General features: G+C 36.9%; 1 protein-coding gene across 1 annotated transcript; it reads right to left on the bottom strand.

Annotated features, from left to right (window-relative positions):
• Positions 1-2,044: 2,044 nt before the first annotated feature.
• Positions 2,045-24,831, bottom strand: LOC139978223 (protein sidekick-1-like). Its single transcript, XM_071988186.1, has 6 exons — positions 24,671-24,831; positions 7,009-7,290; positions 6,475-6,756; positions 5,335-5,661; positions 4,014-4,298; positions 2,045-2,555 (listed from the first exon to the last, which is right to left on the bottom strand). Exons 1-6 carry the CDS (start codon positions 24,750-24,752, stop codon positions 2,542-2,544), a joined length of 1,272 nt encoding a protein of 423 aa, XP_071844287.1. The 5' UTR covers positions 24,753-24,831; the 3' UTR covers positions 2,045-2,541.
• Positions 24,832-25,051: the final 220 nt, after the last annotated feature.

Raw genomic sequence — 25,051 nt, 5'->3', positions numbered from 1 at the left:
GTATCAGCACAGATTCAATCCATCCACAAACAGCAACAAGAACAGAACCGGAGGTGCCTTTTAAAGATTGTTCGAGCTGTACGTTTCCTACTCAGGCAAGGTTTCGCACACCGTCGACACGAAGAAAGGAGGACAACTTCAACCAGTTACTCCTGATGCAAGCGAAGGAAGACCAGGAATTGAAAGATTGGCTAGAACGGACACAAATGTGACCCACCACCAGTGTGTAGAAGATATGCTTCAATTTTTTGCCCACCAGATACCACGGAACATCATTGAGGATATCAGTCGATCCGTAATATCGACAGTTATTGTCGATGGCACGCAAGATATAAGTAATGTCGAACAGGAAATTGTGTGCATACGGTACGTGGATGGTTTCCTCCAAGTACAAGAGGGGTTCAATGGGTTTCATAAGCTAGAGGACACCATTGGTAAAGCAATTTCATCCATGATATTCAATGTCATGCTGAGACTAGGAATCAACAAGGATAACCTTTGTGGCCAAACCTACGTCGGCACAGCTAACATGGACGGAAAGTACAATAGGGCACAAGCACTTATCCGGGGAAAATGCTAGCCCTTAATTTCAGATATACCGCACATATATCACCAGAAATGAGATCCCTTTTCCACAGGTTGAGCAGCTTCTAAGATTGCCACTGGTTTGCCCTGTGTCCTCGTGAGAGGCAGAACGCTCATTTGGTGCAGTCAGACGTGTAAAATCCTGGCGGAGAAGCACACTGACTCAGAAGAGATTAAACTGGGTTGCCGTGTGCAATGTACACAAACAACGCATGGGAAACATATATATCACATCGGTAGCGAGGGAATTTGTGAGCATGAACAATGCTAGTAAACATGCATTTGGAAGGTTTGAGAAAAGATCCCATTTCTGGTGTGTTAGGAAAGACTTTTCATGTTGTATACCTATTGATGAAACTCCGTCCTCTATTGCTTAGATATTATTCAGCTTTTAATTGTTTAACCTGCCTTTGTTTTAGCGAAACTTATTATATTATTTTGAGTCCCCTAGAGTGCACCAAATCGCTTTGCTTTCAGGGGCTTCGCCATCGGACACCAACAGGGGACCTGGACGCCCCTCTTTACCCAAGGGCGGCGATCACCCATGTCTTTAAAAGAGGCCCTCGAGAATTGTAATAACCAATGTATTTACAGTTTTGATTTGTTTTCCAAAAAGGCTTGTCAAAATCGCATTTAGTTCCCCGCTAGGCCCAATTTCCTGACGCTGGGAACACTTTCTGGTTCCACCTGACGCGCGCTACGACATAGTGCCCCGGAGCAGAGGAGTAGGATAGTAGAGGGTGTCCCCCACTGCTCGAACAACCCCCCTCCCCCTCAAAATGCGATGTACAAAAAAAAAACGTGCCGTAATACCCGGAAAATATGTCATACAAGTGGTACTCAAAACTGTAGGAGGGTGGGTAGTACCAGCTCGCTTTTACAGCCCCCATCCAAACACACACACTCCATGAACACAACGAATAACTCTAAATCGAAAAAGAACTCATGCATCTGACTGTCTGAAGGGATGTTCTAACAATTCATCGATTTCCCCAATGTGAACATTTAGCCATTTTTCTAGCATATTTAAGGATGTGAACCACATGTATATGCCCACTTACCGTTTGCTCCACTCCTTGGTTCTGAACTTGGCTCTGGCGAAGCTGAGCATCACTATAGTTATCTCCATGTGTATATTTTCTGAGGCTCGATTATTCTTACACACGTTTGCCCGGAAAGTGCAATGGAAGTCTGTCAGTTAATTTTTGCATTCTCATTTATTGCTTTGAAAGATATGTGCATAACAGTTCTAACCCTGTTTCACGAAAATATTGTTGTTGACCCTGCAGTAATTTTGAGGTCACGTGCTTGCATACACACATCTATGCACACACACACACACACACACGCACATGCACGCACACACCCCTATAAATACATACACGAACATCCTTACTTACATACATCAGTAGAGATGAGAAAACAAAATAAAAGAAGTTACGAGATTTATTTGTATCTGAACAATTATATTTTATTTATTTTGTTGTCTCTGTCTCCGTATCTTCTTTTTATTTAAGTACCAACTTGGATACAAATATCATCGCTTATTGAACCGACTATTTTTTATGTTTTTATTTTCATTCAAATAATTGCTTAACATATCTTGTCACATGGTAACGCAAGACACCAAAATATTCCTTAGTCGGGTCTGATCTTCTGAAGTCCACCTCCAACGGGAGGAAAGTTACTCAGGAGTGTCGAAGACGATGTCATCAGTGAAAGGACCACCCTCTTTAGATGAAGTCATAGCTTTGACTTTAAACTTGTACTTTGAACTAGGAGTTAAGCTATTCAGCTCCACTTTTAGTTCTTTCGTTGTATCTTCTCGTACACCATTGCCGTCCGATGTGAACCGGTAGTGGTATCCAATGACGTCATCGTTCTTGGGTTGGTCGCAAGTAACCTTTCCCCACGAGACAGTCGCAGATGTGGAATTGACTTGGCTGACATCGACGTTTACGGGGATTTCGCTGTTTGGGGAGAATAAACATATACGCAGTGTGTTTAATGCTTAAACTTTCCCGAGAACAATTAGTTCCTCTTTACTCTGCTGAGACATATTCAAATTGTACACGATTTACATGTACCTCTTGGTTGCCATAGAGACTCATAAGTTACCTTGTAAACGAGTGACCAACATGTAAACTCTTAGATATTAAACGGACACATCTGTTGTTAATATTATATATGGAAAATACAGACGCCCCGTGTAAAGTTTGGCGCTATATCGATATATATACAAACTCAGATAAACACACTACATTAAATCTTTTATCGCGTTCGATAGAGTGAAAGATGAGATTGCATCATAATACCCTGAGTAAAATATATTACACTCATGCCTTTGTTCAGGATCCTCTGCAGTTTAAGAGCAACTGCATCTTAACCCGCATCACCACCTACAATATACTTACGAAGCATAACTGTGAGTTCCTTGGCAGTTTCTGAGTCACTTTCACCTTCTCTATTTTAGCTCTGAGGGTGACATGGTACTCTGTGTTACCTCTGAAGGCTGAACTATTGAAGGTATAATTTCTCACATTCTTATCTAATGTTTTGTCGACGATTCTCCAATTATTGATCTCTCGACACTTTCTTTTTACAGAGGTAATGTTGATTATATAAGAGGCAACCTCACACTCGTTTACTTTTCATATATTTTGCTTTATTCCTATGCTTCATTAAGGTTTGTTTCCCCATATTTTCTCAATCAGTTCGTTTTTAATTTACATCCTGTGGCTCTAGCTAACATGTGTAATTTGTCCCTCACTAAGTCAACAGCTTTAGGAATTGATGAAAAATAACTGTCAACAACTGAATTGTAGGTTTAAAAGACTAGCAGCTTATTTCATTCACTCCACGGTATAAAGTTATATAGTTTGGGCTCAGTTTGTGATTGGATCCTATTTCACACAGTAATGTCTGTAGAATTTATCATGATACGTTACCACAGCTGCCTGCGAGGAAACGCTTCATGTAAAGGTTTACCGACTAAATCCGGAGGGACTTATAACTGACAGAAACTTCAGCACAGGCATATTGTCCGACTATCACGACTTTCCACTTGACGAAGTCAAGTCGTGACTTGTCGAACAGTGTGCGACAGGCTTAAGGAAGGTCGAAAGAGTCGGGTCATAAGTAATTGTTCGGACAGTGTGCGTGGGGCTCTCCGAAGGTAAAAAATAGTCGGGTTGTGGTCAGTCGGATATTGTTCGACGGGCGTTACGACGGTCGAGAGGATTCGGGTCGTGATTGGTCGGGAAGTGTGCGGTGGACTCGACGAAGGTCGATATGAGTCGGGTTATAAGTTATATAGTTTCACTTGTGAGTTAGTTATTAATTGGCACTCAACACACCCTGGCAGTTTGTGATGTTCCGCCATTTTTTGGCTAACTTTGTTTGACCAAGATTTTGAATTCTCAACTTACTATCACATTTCGTAGTTCCTCTCGCGAAACCTTTTGGCCCTGCACCAATGGTGTTGACAAATTGTAACTGAAATTCATATTCTGTGCATGCGGTGAGTTTATTCAATACGATATAACGTTGAGATGTGCATATTATCTCTGTTTTGATTATCCTGTTATCACTAACAAGGGTGTAGTTCCCGAAGCTGCAGGTGCCAGGATACCATCGAAATTGTAGTGACGTTTGGCTCGTCCCTCGCGGATGCAGGTACACTCTTTCTGGTTGCCCTGGTTTTCCTGATGGTTCTATATAATGAAAATATTAAAAGATAAATAATATTCCGGTGAAAATTGAGGTGATTATCTGGCAAGAGAGTATAAAAGGAGAACCAAGAAAAATCCTTAGTTTGTTATATAAATTGATTGCGAATTCAATAACATTTTGAGGAATTTTCTACAGTATAGTGAATCACAAAGGTGATGAGCGTACAATTAACAAGTATGTAGAAACATTTTAAATCATGGCACCCATTTTTTTTTTATATGTGCGATATGTGTTAGGCTACCAATGTATCCATTTTAGAACTGTGGGAAGAACATAACAGTTAGAATGAATGAATACTGTATCCGCCTTTTTCGGGGGAATGAAGCAGTCTAAATTTGATATGGACCGAAAAGGTTTCACTACATGAACGTATGGTACTCCTGATGATATAAAGGATAAGAGGAATCAAAGTTAATTAAAGGCCCAAACATGATTACGAAAACTGTGTTCACAGTATGTGTGTGTTGCCTTATTTTGATAGTCTACCGTCTGTTCCCCAGAGGCTAACCCTAAATGATAAAGTAGTTAACGTGACAATCAAGAAAGAATAAGAAATAACATGAATGATATTGCCTAAAATATAAATGCTTTGTTAATCCATTGCTATTGCAGAAACATACAAAGGCAAAACCGTTTCGTTTCATTTTGAGAATAAATTTACATTAATAGTTACAAAACCAAATTTACATATTAAAACGATAGACACGCACAAGAAGTGTGGCGTCACTATGTTGTGATATATATATATATATATATATATGTATGTATATATATATATGTATGTGTATATAAATATATATATATATATATATTTATATATATATACATATATATATATATATATATACGCTGGTGACTGTTGGTTAATCTCGAGTAGTTGAATCCCACTTATAAATAGCCAGCAGTCACGTAACAGATGTCATCCATTATCGTTCGAGTACCAAGGGTACCAAAGCTTGCTATATCAACAGTCGTCCACCCTATTTTTGGCATAGACATCTACTTGAAGCCACCTACCTTTACAGCCCGCAAGGTGTAGAACCTTGAATGACGCAGAGCCGTCACATAATCCACCACCCACAGTTGACGTGCCCGTCATTCCGATAACTTCGAAAGAGTACCACTTCCTATCGATTAGGTCGGTAAACAGATGATGCAGGCTAAGCCCCTTCTGAATATCGGTTGAAGGCTCTCCCAGTTCGCCATGGCGCAGAAGGTAACCTGTAATAGGTCCGATACCTCTGTCAACTGTGACGTCCCAATCCCACCAGGTTAGGAAAAGATTTGACGAACTATTACTCTCTTTGCTAAATTTTGTGGGATTATCCGAATACCGTGGACAAGCTGAGTAAGAGATATATATGTATAAATTAATTAACAACCACACTATGCCAAAATGGCCGAAACTGTAATACGCCATTTGGAAAATATGACAATTAATGTATGAATATTGTATTAAGGTCCCCATGTCATAAGTTGAACCATATAGGTTTTAAATTTATCTGAAACCTTAAGGTTAATAGACTTCAAATGGGCGCCTGCTGACCTGGGCTATTGTGACTTCTTGAGTGACGGCATCATAGCTTCAGCGGACAAAGGTCATTAACCTTTCATTACTTACTTTTTATATATTTGATTATAGACACTTTCAGAACATGAGTGAATGTGCAATTGGAGAAATTATTGGATGTGATTTGTAAATCAAAAGTGTTTACAATATATGCTGATCTTTGCCAGAGGTGAAGTCACTCTGACCATATAGGCTACATCAACCACTGAGAGTTTCGTTCCATATTTCACCATGTAAGCAATTGATAATTCGAGCGAAGGTTTAATACGTTTTATTTGTTAATAACTAATGTTGCGCATTCAAAGAAACCTCTTTGATGCATAATATATCAGAAAAGTAGACTGATTTTTTCAGATTTTGCATTTCCATTCCCTATGCAGACCAACTCAGGCTTCAAAACTACATTAATTCTTGAAATTAAAGTTCAGTGGACCACCAACTGACCCGGCTCATCACCTTACAGACATAGATGATTTATTGCAATTAAGATTTATGCTCATTAACAACCATTAGAGATATTAATAACTACAAGAAATTCGACTCATATGAATCTGTCATATGTTATTGATCACAAAGCAAAAACTAACCTGCATTAAACTGCGAGAATTCATCCTCTATCGGGCACGCGCTTGATACCTGAGTTTCCGTTACTCTTCCTGGGCAGGGAACTGAAGAGCCACCACAGTTTTTAGCTGTACCGAACCAGACTATTATAACTGCACCTCCCCTTTTGAATGGATTCTTCCGGAGGTGATGAGGGAGAATAAAGATAGGTTGACCAGTTCCCCACGGCCGACTGCTAACTGTGCCTGCAGTACTCCGTAAGACTCCTCCAAACCGCAATGGATTATTGCCAGGACATGTGGGTCCTAATACAGACGTACACATAGACACACACAAAGAAACACATATATAATTAATGGGTAGGGCTTTAGATGAGATCAAATTTGTCTTATATTTGTCTTAATTGTGATATAATGTCCATGATGATTTAGCTGTCAAACAGTTGTAAACAGTATAATTAATAATAGTTTGACACATTTGTAAAATTCTTCTTATTCAATAAACTGAAGGTAATAGAGACCAATTTAAAGGAATGAAGGAAGTGAAAGAACTGTTACTTCTGTAACGCGTTTCCTCCCAGACGGGTTCACTGTATAGTCCTGTTTCTTCAGAGTTGACGGCGCTCACCATGAAGTAATATTTTCTGTTCGGTTCTAGATCACCAAGAACTACGTAAGTCTTCTCCGTTGTTCCATTGCGCACTTCTTCTCGATCAGCGTTCTGTAGTTTGTATGAATAACTGATGATGTTACCATTTTGTGTCTGACAGTCCTGAGGAGGTTTCCAGGTGAATTTCAGTGAGCATTGGGTCACTCCAGTCAGTAAAATATCGCTGGGAGCTTCAGTTGGATCAATATAGATAGAAAGAAAACAGTTGTGATGAACTTTTGAGGGTGCCATACGTTTTGCTGATAGATGTATGTGCAGTTGTCATGTGTTACTTTGTAAAAGTCCCTGACAATTGAATGACCAAGTGATAAGTCTGAAACTGTTTCGCTCCGCAAAAGCCCGGCAAAACATTGGATTCAATGTGTTTCGAAGTACTGTTACGTCATTTTACACACAAAGAGGTCGAGCTTTCCTGTGCACATATAGTTGATTACAGAGGATGACTTTAGGCACAGAATAAATATTGATATATTGTAGACCGTTAAAAAATACTGATATCAATCTAGTTTGAATTTCTGTGTATGTCATTTTCAGTTGTTGAGGAATGACCAATTACACTGTTGAAGTTCATCAATTAAACTGACTGAACTATTTAGCCTAACACACCATTAGGCCAGTTCCTAAGATGCAACAGCAAACACTATGGGAAAACATAGATTTTTTATGGCCTCAAGTGTTAACAATGTGTTACAAATATGTTAAGGAGAAATGGTGTCGCCATGCAAGGTTACTTTGTTGCGTTTATATGAATCTAAAAGAACAAGTTGTGGTTGAGTTATTTAAATTCATAAAACAATGGAATAACGTCCAGTTTGTTGGAACACGCAAACACACACAATTAAAATCCCACAGGCTTTCTGCTCCACCCTCCCTCCTCCCACACACACACACACGCACACACACACACATATATATATATATATATATACTCACACACACATATATATATATATATTTATATATATACATATATATATATATATATATATACATATATACATACATATATATATCTTTATATATAAAGGATCGAACACAACTATAGCTATCTAACTATATCTCAGTAACAGATCACCAAAAGGGACAAGGAGTTGTTGTAAATATAGGTACACCGTATTCGATCCCGAGATGGGACCCTCCAGTGGAACATGTTTTGTAACTAATATCTCCCCCCCCCCCCCCTCCCTTCATACTGTCAGGATACCCTCGTCCTATCTCCAAGGCCCCTCAATGGAGATTAATATCAACGGTCTGAGTTCCGATATCGTTTGAGCTCAAACTATAGTGTCAGGTAGGAGCCTGAAGTTTTGTTTTGTCGATTGGGTATAAAGCTGGTCCTTGATCCTCTTTTATACAACAATTTTAGTCAATGCCGTCCCTCGCAAGCAGTCAACGCAGTTTAGCCAATTCTTATCTGGCACTGTAGACAATTAGTTCTACTTTTATTTCCAGCATTTTTTAATGCCAGGGTTTAGACCACAAACAACCGCAGGGTCATTTTGAGAGGAACTTGTTAACCCTTTTTTTTTAGGCCAGGTTTGCCCAGTTTTGTACCGTGTGGACACAGGTTTTTGAAGAGAGTTCGCAGTTTCGGAATTTCCTGGTGCGATATCAATATTTGATATTTTCAAGGTTCTGATTGAGGATATTTGGGTGTTTGGGTAAGCTTAACGGATACGTTTGGTCCATGCAATAGGATTTCGGGAAGTTTCAGCCAGGATTCCGGAGACTATTACTTTGTTTGGGTGGATTTACCAATTTGAGAGATCTGGGTCAGAATAGGAGAGATAAGGGATATTAGACATTATAGATGAAGATTAGCTCTGCCCGGCGAAGCAGGCTGGAAAAAAAACAGGAACTTAGAAGCTTCCAATCTGACGATATAAGCTTGTTTTACCGTTTGGAGGGAATAGACACCCAGATGAGGTGATCCCAATACAAGTAATGACTACAAACTCTCTATTTTGGTCCCCTAGTATGTCGCCAGAAAATTACAAATCCAAAATTACAGAGTACTGCAAAACATAAATAGGAGAAAAACTGACGCCAATTCGAGGAATGAAACTGAAAAGGAAAGCTGACGCTCACTATAATAGTACTACTAATCATCCAGAAATGTTAATCAAATGAAATCAAATGATACACCCCAGTGTTGGGTCGTCAGTCCTCTTTGATACGTTCACATTTTTGTCATAGACTTCCCTCACAAAAACCATATATCAACGCACTTTATCCGTTTCGCTGAGGTTCTTGCTATATATCTGGCACTGTAGTAAGAAAGTCAAGTTATGTGTTACAGCCATTCAAATGGTTAAATAATATTATTAGGACATGCTGTAACAAATGGATAGCCAAAATATATCACCAAAAGTCCAAACTTGTAATTTCCAAATACCCTTTTTGCCAAAGAGATTATTGACGACTATAATATCAAAACTATTAATGAAAACATTCCTACTAGTGAAGAAGCTGTTTACCTGGAATTTCTCTAGTCTACAAATTTCAATTTTAAGAAACATATTAACATTGATACTGGGAAAGCCTGGAGGATTCTGAATACCCTTAAGAGCTTAAGTCATTTAACGTATACCTTCCTACACCCTGGTCCAAATTTAGTACACAAAAGTTAAGCCTCCTATTATATCCGGCAGTATTTGCCTTTTAAACTGCAATAAACACCAAAATCTCAATATCTGAACATTATTCACAACACATCCATTAAATAGGTACATCTTCACCCAGAAGCTCCTCGAAGCGATCAATACCATCCCCCAAGCCTTATATCAGTTAGGTATATCAAACAAAACAAAAGACTCCTCCTCGGGTATCTGGTGATTAAAACCTAGCAAAAATCATTTCCTCTCTTATAAATCTTCTCTTGATTAGACCAGGGAGTTGTTATGGAACATAACTGTAGTAAAGTTTACTTTCGTAGAACTGCCCAGCCATCGAGGGTTTTCGTGGTTAGATACTAATGGGAGTGTGGTTTTGGCAGCCCTGACAATGTAGTCAGCTGCCCTGGCTTTATGCTTCCATTTGGAATAAATTGCTTTTATTTAATATACACCTTTGTTATTTCCCCCAATATTATTCTGCTTTATATATCCGCCAACCTAACTGCTCGATCGGGCTTGTCCCCTACCACCACACCCACTCCCCCCTCCCGCCATAGACTCCATGTCCCTTTCGGTGACCAAGCACTGAAGAAAAGCTAGTCAAAATATTGGCTGTTTGACTTCCAACCCCTCACTAACAGTAAATACGTAGTATCATGCTTCATCATAGCACAATAATGGTTGGCGTTAGCGCTCTCTATACTCATATGGCGATATAGCTCCATATCATGTTTCTACTGGTTCACAGTGCTTGGGGGGGGGGGGCGCAAAAACAATTTTGTAAAACCAAAACCTATTTACTGACTGGGGATGGAGAGGGTTTCGCTGGTGGCTACAGCACTGAGTTTATTCCTGTTTTGGCATGGTTTACAAAAGGTCAAAAGCCTCTTGGCAACATTTTTCAACTTTGAGATGCTGAACGAATAGCCGGAAGATATATCCAAGGTTGTGGGTGTAATTGTGTAAATGTGTAATGAAGTTATGTTGTAAGGGTGTAACATGGTGTAATTTTTTAACATGGTGTTATGTTGTAATGGTGTTAGGGTTGAATGCAAGGTGTTTCACGGTGGTTTAATGATGTAATTAATTCCCAGCATTTTGTAAAGTGACACATGAGGTTTTCAAAGAATTAGTCTTATAATACTTCACGCTCAACAAAGATTATCCAGTTACCCTTACATGGCCTCGATATACCCAATCCCCCTCCCTCTCCTCAATCCCCCTCCCCTCCTCAATCCCCTCCTCTCTTTTCGAAGTAACTTTTTTATTATTTAAAGTTTATCATTATAATTATCAACGCATTTGCAAAAGCCATAAAACTTTAGTAGTCAATTGAAATGAATAATCTTATTTCCAAGTTTAATGTAATAGCCACTGCAGAAAATGAAGACGAAGACTAAGTCTCTCTTTTTAAACTAATCATCTGAACAATTGTCAAGGATATGACTGAAGTTCTTTGAACTTTAAAAAAAAAACACGAAATGTATCGAGGGTCATGAAATCTGTTAATAACACATCCGGGTTTGTAGCAATGACAACAGATTCTTCTTATTTGAAATTCATCGAATACGTATAACTTTACGTATGTCCTGACTTTGTTTTTCCAGAGAATAATAACCCATATTCAACAAGTGAGTTTAGTTAATATTTGTTTGTTTTTTAAATATTCTACGAATTATGATGGTATTGACTTTTAATATGTTATTGTATATGCCTCAATTTACTATAATCTCAAGCTAGAATCAAGGCTTGAGGTTCGGGGAAAGTAGGGCTGGATAAAGTAGGGGAAAGTGGGGCGGGGAAAGTGTGGCTATGGAAAAAAACAAATAATTGGACATAAAATTTGAAGGGAAAAAAACAACTCTTAGACTTCCTATTTCGTGTAATATTTGAGACAGAATGCATAATAAACAAGATTTACGATGAAATCATGCATAATGCCCAATTCATAACCACCTGATAGCCTCAAGTGACTGCGAGTGTTTGACGGAGGTGTCGGAAACACAAATACCATCCTTCCATTTCCCCATAGGGAATCATCAGGATCCTGTGGCTGAATGATTATATATGTCTTTTGTATTTGAAGGCTCCTCTGGAAAAAAAAGCAGTGCTTCTGCACTGAGCAGGACTACCCTCATTAAAGATGACAATAATAAAAAAAATATAACAAAATGACTGACGTTAGTGAGTGTGTAAAGTCATTACTCTGATCGAACTGGGTTAAGCCCAGCTCCTGCAGAATTTGGAAATGTTTTTATACAACAATATGCATAGATACACATAGATATATATTTTAATAGATATATGTATTTTTTTATCAGTATCTTGGAACGATTTTAATAAGGACCTAAGTAATGCTTAGCAGAGAGGAAAGAGTTTGTGTATAAGACGAGCCGTGTTTTTTTGTGTGTGTGTGTTAAGTAAAACAATGAGAATTGTAGGAAGGCGGAAGTGGAGTTGGAAGGCTGCCCCTGCCCTGACTGGATAACTTTTAAGGAGAATAGAGCATTCATATCGCACCCGGTGACTGTGCTGCATAGCTCACAAGCACTGTAGCCACCGAGTTCCTAGTTTGTTATAGGTCTTAGGGGCCACCAGTCTATCATGCCCCCTCTGCTAAGGCCGAGGCCTCCTTCCACGAGTTAAATTTAAGGATATCCAGGGTACTTATGATTCTGGTTGATTTAAGCTTTGGGTGGGTAGTTGATATTATATAATCAAGGCGTAGATTTTTTATTAGAGGGTCATGTATTAAGTTATTGTCGAGATGTTTGGTGTTAAAGTTTTTGATAGTTATATCAATGCTGGATGTTTTGCCAATTTCATGTAGTTGTCTATTGGTGTATATCTTGGGGTTTTGAGGCAGATATGGTAGGCAGAGTTTGGATGCTATTTAATTTATTAAAGTTCGGAGATCTAATAAAGGCGAAACTAACATACAGAAGAATAGGTTTGATTTTGGAATGATAGATTTTGAGGAGAGTCTCGGCTCTTAATATGTTTGTATTACTTAATGTTCGTAGAGTCTTAAGGGTTCTCCATGCTATCCCCGTAACTTTATTTATATGAGTTTTATATTTTAGTTTCTTTACTATTATTTATTGTATTATTAAATTGGTTGATTGTCTTGGTTTTTATTTTATTACTATTAAACGGGTATTCGAATATTATGAATTTACTTTTGATTGGGTTTATTTCTATTCGCCACTGGTAACACCACTCTTCTATTATATAGCCTGAGTTTGGTAAATAATTTAATGCATTTGTGACTGTTTTACATGTGTTCCACATGGCTATATCGTCGGCCAATTGGCTCATTTTTGTATTACTGACGTTATTGGTTGGTAGGTCGTTTATATACAAAGAGTATACAAGAGGACTAAATACTGAGCCTTGGAGAGTGCCAGCTTCAAGAATGAAAGGATCGGAATGGATGGAATTGTACTTAATTTGCATAAACCGAAAGCACAAAGGAGCCTGGTGAAATTTACTGGGAGGATGAATTTTAATAATTTGTATTTGAGACCATTATGCCAGGTTTTATCGAATGCCTTTTGTGCTTTAAGGAAGACTGCTGTTGTGTTGAGTTTACTTTTAAATCATGTTTTAATTCCTCCAGTTAATCTAGCAATGGTTTTTTGTGTAGATTTATTTGTTCTGAATCCGGATTGAGAGGTATTAGAGAAGTTATTGCTTTCTAGGTGGATTCTTATTCTGTTGTCCATTATTTTTTCGAAAATTTGTCCTATTGCTGAAAGTAGGCTTATAGGTCTGTAGTTTTCTGGGTTAGCTATGGTTTTGTTTGGTTTAACTATAAGTATTGCAAGAGCATGTTTGCATGGCTTTGGAATATAGCCTGTTCTAAGTGTCTCGTTAAAGAGATGTATATTTAGCTTTATAAAGTTATCTGGGCAAGTTTGTAGCATTATGTACATTACCCCATCTTTCCCACGGGAGAATATTTTGATTTGTTCATTGCCCTTTTCCATTTGTTATGGTTAATTGGTTTGGTAAGGGGGTTATGGTTATGTAAAGTACCATTGAGGTATGGGAGAAGGTTATTAGCATTTCTTTGGACAAAGTTGTCTATTTCTTCTTTAAAGCGGTTATTGAAACTGGGTCAGTCGGGACAGTAAAGATATTTTTAATGGTAGTTGCGAAGAGTTCAATTGTTTTTTGAGGTTTTGAATTTTGTTCCACTTTTTATCAATTAAATAATTAGTGCTGATTCCTAGGTCTGGGTTTTCTGTTGGTTTAAAGATGGCATTAATTTTTACCAAACTTTTTTTGGTCTTTTTCTTTTGAAATGTTATTATACTCTTTTTCAATAGGATATATACTTTGGATTTTAATTTTGTTGTTCATTTCATGGTTTGATTCTGTTTATTTTAGTCTTAAGTAAAAAGTTCTAGTTTGTTGAAATTCCCTTCTCAGTTTTCTCCTGGCCTTGATTTAATTAAAGATTTCATTTGTAAGACCTGTTATTATTAACGCTTACTTTAATGGGGCAATTTTTATTATAGTTATCCAATATAATTTTTGAGAGGATTTGAGATATTGTATCAATTTTTTCAAATGAGGTGCTTTGAAAGTTATTTATTTGGAGGTCATTAATATCTTTTTCTGCATCATTTTTAAATTGTTTTTATTTATTTATTATTATCATTTTTTGAGCCATCATTTATTGTTCAGCTTTTTTTTTGTTCAACATTTATTACATATTTTTTCTTAAATGCATAAACGCAAAAATTCTGCATTAAAACCTTTATACATATAAACATAACAGTAATGGCATAACAGCAAACACTATTCTTCAAATAAAAATGGGTACGTACTAAAAGTGGCCTTTAAGGTCTGGAACGGAAACGGCCCACGTAATTTGTTCTTATGTAATTAATGTTCCACTTGTAGTTGAAATTTGAACTTATACAAAAATTCCTTTATAATTAACGAATCATTGTTAACTTTCTTCTGAAATGTGTAATATTTGATATAAAAAAATTGAGAAGTTCAATGGATGTTTTGATAACAGTTGATATCCAAAGAAAACATCTTTTTTGGAAAAAAAACTGTCTATTGAAAAAATTTTGCTCAACGTCTAAAATTAAAGCTAGCACTAATATTACATTCCCAAAAAAGATGTTCTATTGTTTCATCATTAACTCCGCAGATATTACAACGAGGGTTATCTGTCATTTTTATTAAAATAATCAATAATTTGTTCTCAAAATATGGTGAAGACAGCGATACTGGAAATACTTTATCTTTCTTTCCCTTGAAGACTTAAACGGAATTTGAAAGATTACATCCATTGACTCTCATTTAAATCTAACTTATCATTCCATTTAACAATAGACTTAGGACGAGTGATTACCCTTTGAATAAGCTACTCATAAATGAACCATTGTTATACAATGCTTTATAAAAAATAATACGATTATTCACCTTTATGTAGTAATTATTCCATATCACTTGACTTTCAAATTATTTAAAGACATCTTTAGAAGCAAAGAGAGTCCAACCGTGTAAAATATCGTTGATAAATACATTATTTGTGTGCATATCAACTGCCTTATAATTACAATCAAAAACCAAATGGGCCCCATAATCCTTAAGGTAATAATTAAAGTACAACTTCCAAAAAGGAGTGTTATTGTTAGTATAACGCTTAACCCAGGAACATTTCAAACCGTGTATGAAACTTTGAATATGAGTTGCATTCAGCCCACCTTCTGGGATAGAGCTAATCAGCGTATTACGTTTAATCTTGTCTGGTGTCTCACGCCAGATAAAATTTGAATAAAATAGTATCCATTTGCTCGATAAACCAATCCGGAGGATTTGGCAAGCATTGAAATAAGTATACAAACTGGGAAATACCATAGCTTTTAACCAGAATAAGTTTACCAATTGAGGTTAAATCACGACATAACCACAAATTCAAAGTACGCTTTAGCCGAGATAAATTTGGCACAAAATTCAGCCTGAAAAGGCTGTCACGGTCATTACTCACAACGATTCCTAAAGCAGTAACTTGGCTTTCAGTCCACTTGAACGAATACAAATCAATAAAATTTGGTTTAAGACCAATGAAAGGACCAAGAGAGAAAATATTGGACTTGTCAAATTTAAATTTAAGTCGTGAGGCCAATTCAAAATGCTTCAAAACTAAAACAGTATCTTCTAATAAATTATAAGGTCCATCTAAAAACAAAACTGTGTCGTCTGCGTACTGAAGAATTTTAAGCTCCTCATTATGAACAGAAATACCTTTAATAGTCTCATTAGCATCAATTTTCATAGCCAACAGTTCCACACAAATTATAAAATTATAAAGACTTAAAGTACACGCTTGTCTAATACCTCTAGTAATGTCAAAATAATGAGATGCAAAACCATTATTGCAAACCGTAGCAGCAGAACATGCGTAGAGGGTACGAACCCACTGACAAAAGTTATCATTAAACTTGAACAAATGTAAGCAGTGCAAAATATAGTCACAATTCAACCTACCAAAATGCTTCTCAATATCAATAAAATGTAAAAATACAGGGATCGAATTATTCCTACAATAGTCCATAGTGTCCAAAATACAGCGAATATGTTCTCCAATAAAACGACCTTAAATATAGCCTGTTTGACTGGAGCCGATGATCAAGTTAAGTACTTTTTTATTCTCGTTGCTAACACCTTGGAACAAAATTTGTTATCCATATTGACCAATAAGATTGGACGAAAATTTTTGACCAAAGTATGATCTTTATCTGGTTTCGGAATAAGCGTTATCAAACTACAGATTGCTTCATGGAGAGAGCAGATTGCTGAAAAGCAAAATTGAGGGAATCAGTGATCATGTTACTAATATTTGGCCAAAAATGATTGTAAAACTCAACTGAAAGGCCATCACTCCCTGGGCTTTTTCCATTACATATTGAAAAAAGAGCAGATCTATATCAGAGCAGACCATCACAAAGTTTGGCTTCATCAACAGTTCAACAATGAACAATTTTGAAATTTTGCAAAAGAAAAAATTGTCGTTACCCTGGCTCGTATACAAATCCTTATAAAATAGAAGAGTTCTCGAAGAATTAAGGTGGTATCAGTAACATCGGTACCACACCGATCTTTTAACTTACGAATAACATTAGAGGATTTGTTACGTCTTTCAAGACTTAAAAAGTAGCTTGTATTTTTTCCACCTTGTCCCACCCATCTAGCTCTAGAACGGACAATAATACCATGTAATTTATAATCAAAGCATTTCTCGAGTTTATTTCTTTCGACAGTTAGCTTGTTAAGTGTATCTGAGTAGAGCTTAAAATGATATTCTTTCTCTAACTCTTAAATTTGTTTAATTATTTCTACTTCTTTCTTTCTGCGCTCGCTTGCCTTAACTTTACCATACCTTAGAGAAACATTACGAATTTTATATTTCACAATCTCCCAAGTGGCCGAGGAATTCTGAGACTGGCATATTATAGCAGTAGAAAAAAATGGTATTAGTGATGAGTTGAGTGTATTATATGTCCTAATAAACGAACAATGAAATTTCCAAAAACCTGGTCCTCTTTTTTTCAGAATGCAGTAATAAATTTAAATTAACTATAAAATGATCAGACTGCAAACTGGGAGAAAAAAACAACGAGTTACCAATGTCCCCAGTTTGCGCGAGATAAGAAAAATGTCTAAACGGCAAAAAATGTCTGGAGAGATATTTGATCTCCAAGTAAAATCCTTTTGAAATGGATTCCTGTCTCTCCAGATGTCTATTAAATCTAAAGTTGACATGATTTCTAAACATTTTGATCTAGCATTAAAGTTAGTACGTAAGTTCCCACCTTGTTTATCCAGATTTAAGTTGAGAACGAAATTGAAATCACCGCCCATGATAATAGAATCACTCGAGTTATTACACAATATTTGTAATAATTCCTGAAAGAAATCAGCACTGTCTAAGTTAGGGCCATAGATGCAAACAATTATTTTATCAAAAATGTTTACCTCGGCTATAACAAATCTACCATTAGTCGACGGCAAACACTGAATTATGGTCACGTCTAAAGACGGGTTCAAAAGAATACAAACACCCAGTTTTGCTACAAGATGACCCATGACTAAACAATTATACGACCTCCCCATTCATTTTGCCAATAATATTCGTCACTGGGGTACTATGAGTTTCTTGTAATAAATAAATATGTCTTCATCAATTCGCATATATGCAAACAATCTTACGCCTTTTCTTAAACTGCCGAATTCGACGAACTAAATAGGAACAAATTTTCAAGTCAGCCATTTAGAAATAAAATTTGTATAAGCTGCTTGCTTGACTAAAAGCGTATAAAATTTGAATGAAATATGCTTTTGCAAATACCTAATTTAATCTAATGTTATAACTGATGGCGTAGAAAGAGACAGAAGAGAGAAAGAAAAAACACGAGTAGACAAAACAAAAAAGAAAATATCTATACAATTGGCCAGGACGTAAACCCCAAATGGGTGAACGTCCATCCAACTGATTCGGTTCATATGGAACCTGTACGAAGAGCCTAAAAAACAATAACACCCTACAGGCTGTATCCACTGCTTAGCGAAGGTTGTTTTCAATAATAAAAGGAGAATAATAAGTATTGTAGTACATATTTACAGGACTTTTAATCCATTTTTAAATTAGCGAAATTGATCCAGTTGTCCAAATTAATAAGAAACAATCAGCAGTTCTCAGAACTGGTATGGCCTTCCAGAAGCTGCTCTCCATTTTCCTCCGATAAAACTAAATTTGGTACCTTGCTTGTACAGATCGCTGACTTTAGGCGCCCATTTCTTCTTTTCACTCAGATCGATGTTTGTTAGATCATCGACGATGAAAAAATTACCGGTCTGCTAGGGTCGTTCGTCTGGCTTTCATGATAGCGATCTTCTCTCTATATGAAAGGCACCGGACTAGAATGTGTGGCGATATCTCCTCATTGCTTCGTCCGTCTCTATGACACCGCTCGATCGATATCTCGGGAATGTCTCTAAACAAAGGAAGTACTGTTGTTTTGACGATGTCTTCACATACCTCCGCTTCTGTTGAAGGAATCCCCACAATACGAAGCTTGTTCCTCCTTGCCATCATCTCCTGTTTATTAACTTCGGTGTTGGTGGATAATATTGACTGCTCCAAGCGAGTGATTTTACGGGAAAGATCCTCGCATTCCTTTTCTTTAGCCGCCATCTTTAATTCTAATGTGTCTATACGTTCTGCCTGGAATTCCACAGCTTTGCCCAAGCCTTTTTCAGTTTCGAGATTGAGGCTTAGAGAGTTTCCATGGCATCTGCCACAGTTTGTTGAAACTCCTCTACTGAAGTCTTCCAACCTCCTTCTACATCTATATCACTTTAATCCTCGTCAACCTCGGGCTCCTCAGATATGTAGCACAATAAGCCCCATACGCTCAGGCAAAAGCACGTGCGCCTTTGGGTAAAGATGTTGTGGCTGATTTTGATGGTCTGCTTCTTCGTCTTTTTTCTTGAGACATGACATTGGACGTATTGTACAATAAATAAGTAAGAATACAATCCTGTGCAGATAAATTCTCCTTTTCGCCATAAAAATTGGTAAATTTCAAGCGATCCGTATACCTTACGTGTTTAGCCTGCCATTGTGAAGCCTGGTAGTCTCAATATACTCCATATTAACGTCTTTTTTTAATTTAAATTAATGAATGATGTAGAATACGAGGGGATTTTTATCAGGGCAAACTATAGAGAGATGGAATAGGTATTTGCTGTTTCATTAACGAAGGACTGTACTATTATGGAAGATTCTAGCACAAGTTGTTAGATCTATATCGCAGTGGAGAATTTGAGACTTGAATTCGTCTCTTCCCTCGAAATTAAACAATTACCGGCGTAATAAAGAACATATGTTCCTCAGTTTCTCCAAGAGCATGTTACACATAAAAATTTATATATATATTACAATACTGCGCAAAACATGCATTTTTTTTACACTAGAAGCTCCGATATAGCAAAAAAGCCATCTAATCGGAAAAATGTTTCTGACTGATTGACTCTTTAATTGGGATTAAAATTAATCGGTCATTTCATTACTTTAAAAATTATTCAAAAGAGTAAGAATGCAGTATGTAGTAAGAGAGTATTCAGGTATATAACTTTCTTCCGATCCGGCGAAGAGTGACTTATCGCAAAAGGCATAGTTCATATACCCGAGGAGGATATTTGTGATCAATTTTGAGCACAATTGGTAGAGCCTTGTTCTCATTATGCCGGAGAATTCACCCCCTCAAAATTGGAAATAATCCTGGAACCCTTAAAGTGTTACTTATTACTCTTTTGAACTGAGATGAGACTAGATAGATACTTTGCTTTCATTTTAGTTCTAAAATGGACAGTCATAGTTTAAGAAAAAGAAAGAAAGAATAAAAACAAACGAAGAAACTCAGCTATAATAAAGGTGTCAACTGTGCTGTTGCAAAACATAGGGTATATTCTTCTACAAATAAAATCCAATATTCCGATGTATCTACCATTTGCAATAACGAAAGTGACAGTTGTTTATTGGAAAAACGGTAAATGTTTACTTTACCAGCGGGAAGATGTAACATCCTAAACGTTCTTCCATCTCATTATGGTTAGAAGTTATTGTCTATATCGAATCCATCTGATGCAATTGTGCAATATTAATCTTCTCTCCGCCAACTGATAGACAAACACCTCCCCGTCAAGACCTCATTTGTTTCGCTGAGACCAAATGCTCCTTGGTACACAAAAAACATTAGGGAATCTAAGCGGATGCGACGACGTAATGAGCGCACTTGGATTAAAACAGGGTTAGAGGTCCATAGACAGTTGTATAGTGAGCAATGCTGTATCTATTTCCAATTAATTGGGGGAAGCAAAATCACAATACCTAACAGCAGGAACCACTACCTGCGATAACAAAAACCTCTTCCGTTTCGTTCGAAAGCTGTCCACTGCCAAGTCTTATCCAGTCCTTCCAGACCACGAGTCCAATGAGGCAAGGGCTAACGATTTTGCTGCCTTCTTTTTCAACAAAGTCAACACAGTCACCACCAGTCTTAAAAACTCAAGTCCAGTTGTTCTCCCTGATGTGGGTGCTGATTGCAAAAGTGAATTCACATCCTTCGAACATGCCACTGAGAGTCAATACGCAAGACTATCATGGAGTGTCCTTAAAAATCTGGCAAACTGGACCCTATACCTACCTGGCTGGTGAAATCTTGTACTGACGTTCTTCTCCCGTACATTACTCAAATTATACATATTTCTCTCTCTGCTGGTTCATTTCCAGAACAATTAAAAGTGGCCTGTGTTGTACCACTATTAAAGAAATCGAATTTAAATCATAATGACTTACACTGTAGGTAATTACAGACCCATTGCCAAACAAATGTTTCTCGGGAAGGTTTTAGAGAAAATTGCTACTGCGCAATTGCTAATTTATTTACACGACTGTGGGCTTTTCTCTATGATGCAATCGGCATATCGTAGTTTCCACTCTACTGAGACTGCTCTCATCAAAATCTACAACGATATGCTCATTGCTATTAATAAAGGTCTTGAGGCTGTCGTCGTCTTGCTTGACTTCTCGTCAGCTTTTGACATAATTGATCAGCAAATCGTCATTAAAAGATTTCAGCAAAGCTACGGTATTACTGGATCGGCTATAAAGATGCTTGAGTCCTATCTTGAAGACTGAAAGCAAACCATAGTCGTAAAAGATTCTCTTTCGTCTCCTTACCTAATACCTTGGAGGTTCCACAAGGGTCTGTCCTTGGACCACTTGAATTCCTTTTGTATATTGGTCCTTTAAGTCATCATTTCGATTCACATTAGGGTGTTTAACACGTTATGTATGCTGACGATATGCAACTTTACATTATCATGAAACAAAATGATCATGATACATGTCTAACCAGTCTCTCCAATTTTATCACTGAAACCCAAGCAATGGTTCACTTGCAACAGTTTACTCCTTAACGATTAAAAGACCAACGTCATCCACGTCACCTCCCAGTTTGGAGATATGAGTAACCTACCTGACCTCACTGTTGGTACAAATGTCATAACTCCTTCCGAAAATACACGTGATCTTGGTGTCTTGCTTGATATGCGAAAACATACTCAGAACACTTGTCGTTCAGCTGCGTATAGTATTTACAAAATTGGTAAACTCGGGAGGTATCTAAATCAAGGCTCAACTGAACGACTGGTTCACGCTTTTGTTTCCTCCTATCTCGATTACTGCAACAGTTTGTATGTGGATTTGCCAGTTTCTCATATAACTCCTCTTCAGAGAATTCAGAACGATGCTGCGCGCCTAGTCTCCCTCACTAAAAAGTTTGATCACATCATTCAAGTACTCCATTCATTGCATTGACTTCCCGTCTCTCATCGCATCCAGTTAAAAGTCCTACTTCACACCTACAAAGCGATCAACGGCCTTGCCCCTCAATATATCAATGACCTTCTTATTCCTTTGCGCGGTCAACTACAGATACGCTAGCTTCGCTCTTCCTATCATGCGCATTTACAAGTAACTCCTGGTCCACGTACCAGCACTCGTTATGGCGGACTTCTCTTTGGAACGAATTCCCATTTCAAATTCGTGACTCTCCCTCCCTTTGTGTTTTCAAAAGACAACTTAAAACATTTCTGTTTGATTCCTATTTTTTTCCTTGGTTTCCTTTTTTTCATACTTTGTTAAGCGCTTTGACACGCTGTATTATGCGCTATATTAATGGAATTTATTAGTATTATTAAAATAATATTAATGCTTTATACTAGATTTACTGTACCTTGTTTGTCACTCCTACAGACGTCTTACACAATTTCCTTATTTCCTTGCGAAGCTTCTGAAATAACATGAGTGTTTTTGTTTTCTTTCTTCTTCCTCTATTTTCCTTTTTTATGGTTAAAATAATATTAATTCTTCTACTACACTTACTGAGCATCGTTTGTCACTCCTACAGACGTCTTACACAATTTCCTGAATTTCTTGCGAAGCTTCTGAAGTAACATGAGTGGTTTTTTTTTCTTCCTCTATTTTCTTTGTCGTGGCAAATGCTTTAGAACCGTTTCGATGTTCTTTCAATGAGTTTTATTGTTATTAATTTTACACCAACAATACTATATACAGCTCTTGAAGTTCACCGAATTGCAATCAAGAATAATTGATAACAGTTGCGGTTCAAGACAATGTGTTGTTGTATAACATTCTTTTCCCCCGAATAACATAAGAAAGCAACATGTCATAGATTGCGATACGAGCAAGACAATATCTACTGTGAAACTACAAAATGAAAAACACAATGAAAGTATGATTAGAGCGAGCGGCAGTGATTGAATTAATACAAATAAACCATTACTATATAGGAAGCGGGTTAAGGAACAAATAAAGAACGGATTACATATGTTTGTGGAACTCCTAGATGTTTTGGAAGTCCCAAGTCTTTGTTGAGGCCGGTGATTTGAGAATAAAACGAACGATCCAATCGATTTCTTTCGTTCAGTTACGGATTTGTAGTTCCAGGCAATTAAGATACATTTTAGATTTTTGAGAGAATGTCTATGATGATTGAAATGTTCGGAAACAGGTAATTCTGCAAAAATTTGATATTTTTCAGTGATAATTAAAACGTAAGCGGAACCGAGAACCTGTTTCACCTACATAATTGCCCTCTTTACAAAGAACACAGTTGACTTAATTCGAACGATCCAATCAATTTCTTTTCGTTTACGATCTGTTACGGATTTGAAGTTCCAGGCAATTAAGATACATTTAAGGTTTTGAGAGAATGTCTTTGAAGATTGAAATGTTCGGAAACGGGGAATCCTGCTAAAGTTTGATTTTTGATTTTATTATTAAAATGTAAGCGGAACCGAGAACCTGTTTCACCTATATAATTGCCCTCTTTTCAAAGAACACAGTAGACTACGTAAGTGAAATTGCTTAAATTACAAGAGAGGGAATGGGGTCTTAGTCAACATTGGGAATTTTAACCAGTCCTCGGGGTAATATGGAGGCATATTTGGCACGAGGTTTTCCGCAACGGAAATTACTGCGGAGGTATAAACTGGGTAAGGAAGCCTGGAGGTAGCGGGTCGAAAGCTAAGTTTTGGGGGTTGGGGTACGAAAGCTAGCATGGGGCTACATTAAACGATTCGCATACAGACTGATCGTCATTGAATAAAGCAGAATCCTGTTTCATAAAGCTCATAAGGATTTGATTAGGTGGTTGTAATAAGTCATACCAGATCCTTAACCACTTAGGTCTATTATAAGGCTACTCATACATTCATATATATTAACACTTTAATAGTTTCCACCCATATAGTCTGCAGCCAATGCCTTAGACTCAAATGCATTTGCTCCGACCCACATGGTTATGAACACCTGGTATCAATTGTAACTGATTACTTCTTGACTGTCGGACACCCCTTCACTTAATGAGACAGGGTATTTCTAGGGCCGACAGACTGAACCGTGAGGACTTATTAAAATACAAGTCCAAAACTCCTGACACACGCTTTCTGTTTATGACTAATTACAACCCTCCCACGGTGCAGAAACGTGCGAACTTGCTGGCCTGTCTATGTTTATATGTCTATGTCTATGTTTATATATGTATATATATATATATATATATATATATATATATATATATATATATATATATATATATATATATATTATATATTTATAAATATATATTTATATATATATATATATATATATATATATATATATATATATATATATATATATACATACTTGCAGTCTAACTGTATGAATGAAAAGGTTGAAAAGTTCTACAGTATTTGGTTATTATAAATAGAAAAACTTTATTTTAATGATAAAACTTTCTATAACTAGACAAAATTGACAATAACAAAAAAAACTTACGACTTTCATTGCTAACAACACAGGCCCCGGTAAGAGAAATTACAATACAGAAGTTGAAGAGAGTCAGGCAAAAACGACCCATTTCTCCTGAGGTCTGGCAGCTTCTTCATCCAATTCAATTCTGAAATTCGTTCGCGATCGCTTCGATTATTTATCGTAAACTGGTATATCAATAATATGTGTGGTTACGTTCCCGCAAAAGAATATTTCTTGACAAGGGAAAACAAACCCAGGAAACAGACGTTTCCGTAATTGTATACGTTGAGAAACAAAACGTGGCTTTAAGGTGATGACAAATCGTGATTTTCAACAGAAATCAGAGTTAAAAGTCGTTAATCAGAAATGTGGATTTTCTTTTATCCCGGATAAAGAGTAACAAAA

The sequence above is a fragment of the Apostichopus japonicus genome, chromosome 13 (genome assembly GCF_037975245.1).
Source record: "Apostichopus japonicus isolate 1M-3 chromosome 13, ASM3797524v1, whole genome shotgun sequence".
NCBI classification, from domain to species: domain Eukaryota; kingdom Metazoa; phylum Echinodermata; class Holothuroidea; order Aspidochirotida; family Stichopodidae; genus Apostichopus; species Apostichopus japonicus.
The sequence above is the reverse complement of the archived record's forward strand: the minus strand, read 5'-3'. Positions and strand labels throughout refer to the sequence as shown.

Excerpts from the sequence above, each read along its gene's own strand:
- LOC139978223 (XM_071988186.1), bottom strand. The coding sequence starts at position 24,752 with ATGGGTCGTTTTTGCCTGACTCTCTTCAACTTCTGTATTGTAATTTCT. Across the intron at positions 6,757-7,008 it reads GGAGGAAACGCGTTACAGAA|GACCCACATGTCCTGGCAAT; the intron begins GTAACAGTTCTT and ends CGTCTGTATTAG. Across the intron at positions 5,662-6,474 it reads ATTCTCGCAGTTTAATGCAG|CTTGTCCACGGTATTCGGAT; the intron begins GTTAGTTTTTGC and ends TCTCTTACTCAG.